The sequence below is a fragment of the Terrapene carolina genome, unplaced genomic scaffold, assembly GCF_002925995.2.
Source record: "Terrapene carolina triunguis isolate 2854851 unplaced genomic scaffold, T_m_triunguis-2.0 Scaffold66, whole genome shotgun sequence".
NCBI lineage: Eukaryota > Metazoa > Chordata > Testudines > Emydidae > Terrapene > Terrapene triunguis.
In genome coordinates, this window is record NW_020664417.1 from 52,264,156 (window position 1) to 52,271,513 (window position 7,358).

A 7,358-nucleotide genomic window follows, 5' to 3' on the forward strand; every position below is an offset into this window, starting at 1 on the left:
TCTTCCAGTCTTTTCTGCTCCTCCAGTTCCTGTCGTCTCCGTTCTTCTTGTTGTCTTTTCTTCTCCTCCTGGTGCCTCTGCTCTTTTCTTTTCAAATGTTTCTCCTCCTCAAGGAGATGCTGCCTTTTCTCTTCCTCACAACGCTTTCTCTCCTGTTCGCTTTGCATCTCTTCAACTTCCTGGCATCTTTGTTCTTCCAGATGTTTTTTTTCCTCTGCTTCTGCCATTTGTCTTTTCTCTTTTGCCTCAAGCATTCTCCGGTGATCTTCTTGCTTTCTTTTCTCATCTGCTAACTCAAGCTGCTTTTGCCCCGCTCTGTTCTGGGTTGGCTTAGCTGTGCCAATTAGTCCATTGTCATCTGGGTATCTCTCTCTGTACTGGTGGGTTTCTGGGTTTTCTTGCTCAAACTCTGTCACTGTTATGCTTTGTGACTCCTAATGTTAGGAAACAAAATCAGATTTACTTAATATTGGTTATTGTTCCCTTTCTTCACTGTACAGAATGGTAAACTGATCAGTTGCAAACTAACTAGTCTCTATTTTTTAACAATTGGCTTGAGATATAGATCATTTTACTTTTGTCCTTTGTTAGAAAGTCATATTTTTACTATATTTGAGTACAGAGTCTAAACACATTAACTCATGAGTTACAGTATCACAACCCATGACATATTGGAGTAACTGAACAACATGGTGGTTTATCTGTTTCACCATTTTACAGGAGTGATATTCTGTAAAAGAAAGGACACATCCTGGCACCAACAACACGATAATACTAAATAATAAATCACGGTTTACACTAATGCATGTAAATCAATGGTGCCCAAATTCTGACTAACCAAGCAGCACCTTCAGGGAAGTCTAAGGGCCACAGCTGATTTGTGTAAAATGGAGTAGGCAGCAGCCACCCTCACCATAAAACTGGGTCTGAAGCACAGAGCATACTGATACACACCACCAAAGCCAAAAGCTAAGGAGGCCACTGGGCTCATTGAGGAGTATTGTATGCTGGGATCTGTAGTCACCACAGGCCACATGAGGGTGGCCACAATCACACACGGCTTCACCCGGCCCACAGGCCTCACTTTGGCCACCCATGATGTGAACATATTTTAGAATGTAACATTCACGTTTCCAGCACTGTCCCACATTTAACCACTTTGTAAGCTCCAGAGTTTGTTCTGTTAAGGCTCAGAAACATTAAGCATCTGTTCAAAAGCATTATCTGTGTCAGTTCTCTCTGCAAGGTTGGCTGTTTCCACACAAAGCACGCAGCCCCATAGAGAGCAGCTGTGTAGTGATGGCAAGGACAGGAGGAACAATGGTAAAGGAAATGCTGCTTGGCTGCTACTCTCTGCCTGCCTCGGCTGAACCCCAATTAGTCGGGGCTCCCCAAGCTGATGGTTCCAATGCAGAAATCTGGGAGCTACCTAAAAATCATGGAAAATCTGGAGATCCCCAGCTTTTCTATGCTAGTGGATAAGTGTGATAACTGCTGCTTAATGAAGATAGCCATTGTGATTAAATGGGATACCATGAGGTGGATTAGTGGTGCAAGAGGTATTTTGTTTGTTTCAGGGTATGTCTACCCTGCAGCTGGGAGTGTACTTTCCAGCTTGGGTGGACAGACGTGCTAGCTCTGCTCAAGCTAGTGTACTAAAAATAGCACTGTAGCTGGGAGGTAGCTTAGGCGGCGTCTCGGACTAGCCACCCAAGTATGTACTCAGAGGTTCCAGGCAGGTTTGTACCAGGCATTAGCCAGAGCTACTCCTGGCTACTCTGCTATTTGTTGTGTGCTAGATCAAGCAGAGTTAGCATGTGTCTGTCTACCCAAGCTGAGAAGCAGGTTCCCAGCTGCAGTGAAGATGTACCCTCAGTCTCCTGTTGATGCCACATGTTTGCTTCTCTATCAACAGCTTTTACTAAGCTGCAATACCTGCTAAAACTGTATGAAGTCCTTCACCACTGCCTCTTTCTGATTGTTTCTTGCACGTCAGCTCCACACTGCCATGCCAGGAGTCTCACTGGTTCTAGGCAAGCAGCTGACTCACTCTCTGCCCAGTACAGGAGTGCTTCCTCCCAGCTCCATGGACCTTCCCTAGAACATAACAGGCTCACCACCACTCTGCAGCTCCTCAGACAACACCATTATCATTAAAATGCCTTCTGTTAGTTGAGGGGGAACAGATGCTGGGCCAACATGTTTTTCACCAGAGGGGAGGGAGGATGAGGGAACAGACAGAGCAAAGCAAAGGGGTGGCTGTGCTCTTTTCTCTGTCCTCCTGTGAATAAATGTCTCAGCCTGGCAGCTCCCTCCCCACCTATCTACCCCCCCCCAATCTGGAAATTCCTGTTAACTCCAGGGAAGCTGCCCACTGGCCTCTTTCGGTTTCCTGGAGAGGAGGGAGGGCAGTGGGGGAGAGACGTAGGGGCTCCTTCCATCATTCCTTTCCTATCGTTGTTTAGATTGTGAAGTATTTCTTTTGAAAGCCCAATGTCCAGATTATGGCAGGGGCACACCAGAAGGGGAAGGGTACACAAGGCCCTCTCCCAGCTAGCATAGGGAGTGAGGAAGGGAAAAGAGAAAGGACCCTGGCTCAGCCTCCTTCCACATAGGTCAATGGAGCTGGCTGATTGTGGGGTAGAGAGCATGTTGCACCCTCACAGTGCCTCCTGGAACTCTCCTGGATGGGTGCAGCACATCATCAGCCCCAGATAGCTACATGGAGGTAAACACTACCTGTCCCTTGTCTCCACTAGGTCTTTATGTTCAGACAGCTATCTTGAGTTCTCTCAATATAAAAACCACATGCCTTGTTTTGCAGTGAAGACAAAGCCTATGTTGTGAAAGCACTCCCAAAGATCTCCCTGGTGTTACCCAGCCATGTCCGTACCTGCATCGTACCTACCATTAATCTCATTATTTTCAATTGTGACTGTTTTGTGAGTACTGACTACAGTTTCTAAAGCAGACCATCTCATCTCACCATTTGACCACCCAATTCAGTTCAATACCTTTGTTAAACTTCTGTGTTTTCTTGACAGCCTCTGTTTTTTTGGCTTTATGGAGAGCTTGTGCTTAGCCGCACTGTTGTCCAGACGAGCGACTGCCTGGGGGACCGCATCAAGATTGATTGATTCAATTGTGCCACCAGAGGAAATGTGTCTTTTTGACCGAGACGATTTGACTGGAGTGACCTGTTTTGTACCATATATACAAAGTAACCCTCATTAAAACCATACAAAGAGATTTAAAACAAAAAACATTTCTGTACGTATGCAAACAAAAAAATAGTTAGTAGAAAACATGCAAAACGAGGAAAGTTTGCCAAAGGTAAAAAAAAGACATGAATTCTTCTGTAAGTAATTCCCACCATGCTCTTTTGAGTGAGGCTACATCAAAAATGGCGAAAGATAGGAAAGATAAACCAATCTAAGCATTACAACAGAGCCTACAATAGGGAGTGCTGCAGAGCCACCCCACCCCAGTGGGAAATGCTAGAAACCTTATGCCTCAGGCAGGTACAATGCTTCCTGGAGTACAGTGGGACCATGGCCACTGCATCATGCTTGGTGTACTCCCTCATGTGTGGCCAGCTCTGCTGACTGATGCAGAAGCAGGGCAACAGGATGGCCCCCCATTTTTGCCTCTCTCCGTCTCATTTGGGGAGGTTAGCAGTAGTAGTGGAACTAGCTTGGAGCAATCCCTGCACTGCTGGGAGCACAGGGATTGCTGTTCTACTTAGCTCTACCAGGGGATGCAAGGGAAAGAGACGTTCCTTTCAACCTCTCCCCCACCCTCCTCCTGTGTAGGGCTGGGCACAACTGAGCCCTAAATGCATATGTAATATAGGTCATATCTCTATATGTCACAAAACACATAGGCTGTGCCACACGGATAAGTTTATGTTACTGTAGGAACTGGGACTTTTGCATTCCCATCTTTTTTGAACTGTGCAATCTTAACACTGCATCAGTATAGTTTATAGGCAAAAATATGAATAACTCTTGGAGCTGGTGACCATAGTGTGACACTTCCTTGGGGTACTGAGGGTTGTGAGGCACCTCATTACCACCTACCCTTATCATAAGTAAGCCTTGTCTGTGCCTGACCGTGGGTCAGTTCTCTGATGCCACAGGCAACACAAGCACTCCCCTCTCTAGGCTCACACAGGCCCTGCTCTCTCTCTCTGCAGATTAGCGATAGACACACTCCAACCCCCAAGCCCTCTGAGCATTCCCCTGGCATGTCCAGTCCCTGGGTTCCCTGGACATTCACAGTATTCACAGATTTGCTGCTCCCAAATAAGTAGAACACCCCAGCTTACTAATTACATCTTAGATCACTGCTCCTTTAGCACACAACACTTCGATACGTTTATAGTGAAAATGAGTAGAGGTTTATTTAACAAAGTATAGAGATTCAAGTGACAGCAAGTAGTAGTATTGGAAACAATTAGTTACATATAAAATAAAATTGTAACAGGCATTCTAGAACCTAGACTTAATTAACAAGATCCTCTCATATCTAATAAAGTGTTGATCATCAGCATTTTCCAGACAGGCAGGCTGTGATCCCTTTTTCATTAGGCAAGCCACACTCTTAGCTTGTCTCCTAGGTGAAGGAACGAGAGCATCCTCTCAGTTCTCAGATATATCCTCCCACAATCTATTATCTTTACTAGTAAACAGGATCCCCTCCTGCTGTTTATTTTTTTCTATAAATTTCCTTTCTTGTAGATTTTGACTGGTCTCAGGCTCAGTATGCAGATAGGCCTCCATTGTAAGACTTACAATGCTCACTACCCCAAGACCAGACAGAGAGATAAGCATCTGTACCTGCTGTTTGAAAGGAACCTGTTTAAGACATGTCACCGCTTGGTTACCTGCCTTAACCCCAAAGCTTTGAGAACACAATTTCTAGTATAGATACATAACCCATTCAATATTATCTGTACATAAATTTTGAAATGATTATGATGACAAGTGGGCTACTGCCTCTTGATACAGACCTTCCATGCACCCTTTGGTGAACTTAATATGCATATATCTGACCCAAGGAATCCCTTTAAAAACTCTATGCATTCCCTGTGCCCACTAACAGTTGGCACTAAGAAGTTCCTGGCTTACAGCTCACCCTTTATTTTGATGCAGTAGAGTTAGCCACTGGTTAAGCCATATTTACGAAGAATGGGCTGTTAGGACTCTGAAGTTTCTGTTACATTGGTATGGCCTCAGTTGCCTTACCGCCCACACAAAAAATTGTCATTCTATGACAGAGTAATTTTATTCGGGGGGGGCAGGAGAAGTCAGTTTTTTACTTAAGAAAGTAATAGGATGGTTTTTGTTGACTTTGCCTGCTTGCATTTGGACTGTTCCCAAGCCAATGTTAGATGCATTAGTACACAGGGGTCAAATATCTTGTCAAAGTCTGGACTGGCCAGAACCAGGTTTTTTGACAGAATTTTTTTTGCTGTGTCAAAGCTTTCCTGACACGCTGCAGTCCAAATTGCCTTGTCTGGCTGTGTATTTTGCAGACACACTATTGCTGAAATCTTCCCCAAACCTGCAACAATAGTTCGCCAAGCCTATGAAAGACTTAATTTGTTTTTTGGCTTGGGGTACCAACCAGTTAACAATGGATCACATTTCCAAAGTATCTGGGCAAATCTGGCCCCCTTCTATCCAGTGACTCGAATAAGGGATTTCAGCTGCCCCATTTAACACTTTGACACCTTTACCGTGAGACGTGCATCTTTGGATTTCTTCAGCACAATTCCTAAGTGGCTTTTATGATCTGACCAGGAACTGCTGAAGATGGCAATTAGAGAGACAAGGTGGGTAATATCTTTTACTAGATCAACTTCCGTTAGTGAGAAACAAACTTTCAAGCTTACACAGAGCTCTTCACAGTTCGGAAGCTTCTCTCTCTCATCAACAGAAGTTGGTCCTACAAAAGATACTACATTACTCTCTAATATCCTGGGACCAACATGGCTACAACACTACTCTGCATACAACAGATGAAGAGGGCAATATCATCTATGTCGGCTCAAACAAAATCCTATGACCCAGCTAGCACTTGGTTAATGAGCCTCTGAAGTGTGGTTTCTGCATTGATTAAACAAAATGGTAACACTTTCAACTCAAAAAGTCCCAAATCAGTAATGAAGGCAGATTTTTGTCTGCACTTCAATGTCTAAGGGAATTTGCCAATACCCCTTTGTTAAACCCGGGTGCTCAGGAACTTTGCCATGCATAGTGTGTCTAGCATGTAATTGATTCTGGGTATTGCACCAGGAACCTTGACAGCATTAAACTTTCTGTAATCAGCACAAAACCTTATACTATGTTGTGATAATTGGGCCTAAAAATTTACCCTGTGAGCTTAATTGTAAAAAGGATATGAAAGTTCATATGCTGTTACAATAAACTGTTACAACAAATGTTGGTGGAAAATACGTCAGGTTGTTTTCAACAATGAATGTTAAACAGGTTCAAGAAAACTAGACAGAGAGATTTAAAATTCATCCAAACAAACAAACAAACAAACAAACAAACAAAAAAAGGTTCTGAGCTGCGTGGCTCTTTGTGAGGTTTTGCTGCACCATCCCCAGCACAGACTTTAAATCGGGGGTGGGCAAACTTTTTGGCCTGAGGGCCAGATCTAGCTATGGAAATTGTATGGCGGGCCATGAATGCTCACGAAATTAACAATTCAGAGATATTCAAATAAACTTTATCTTAAAAAGATACATTTTAGTGGAAATAAACATAAAACCTTACTTACTATTATAAATACACCATCATAACAACGTATTACAATAATTAAACCAAACTTACCCCCCTTCCACGCCCTCTCTCTCTAGCCTGGATTTGTCGGGCATCAGACTCCAGTCATTGGAACTGATCGAGATTCACCAGCCCCTGCTTTCAGAAATCTCCTCCCATGTAGGTCCCAACACCCCACAACTTTGAAAACCATCACTGAGCACTCCCTGGCCAACTACTCTTTGTTTTATCTTCAACAATGGAAAATTAACACTACTAAAACATCAGAGTCACCTAAGCCAACAAGTAGCAGGCATGTGGGCTTGCATGTTCCAGGCTCTGATGGCATGTGAGGCGTGTTTGGGTTGTGCAGCTGGAATAACATGCATGCCCTCATGCCGGTCATGAACACGCAGGAGCGCTGGGCGGGAGCAGCAGGACAAGTCCTCAACCCCACTCCCCAACTGGAGCACTGGGCGGGCAGAGAAGGGGAAACCCCCGGCCTTGCTCCTCGACTGGAGCACTGGGTGAGCGGAGCAGGGGAAGCCCCCAGCCCCGCTCCCCGACTGGAGCACTGGGTGGGCGGAG

The 7,358-nt window shown here is 44.6% G+C and overlaps 1 protein-coding gene across 1 annotated transcript in view; it reads right to left on the reverse strand.

Annotated features, from left to right (window-relative positions):
- KIAA1211 (KIAA1211 ortholog) overlaps positions 1–7,358 on the reverse strand; it is a 44,155-nt gene that overhangs the window by 18,595 nt on the left and 18,202 nt on the right. Inside the window, 3 exon segments of the mRNA XM_026648158.1 lie at positions 1–2; positions 4–434; positions 3,015–3,197. The exon segment at positions 1–2 is cut by the window's left edge and continues 2,310 nt beyond it. Of these exon segments, the coding sequence (XP_026503943.1) occupies positions 1–2; positions 4–434; positions 3,015–3,197 (616 nt within the window).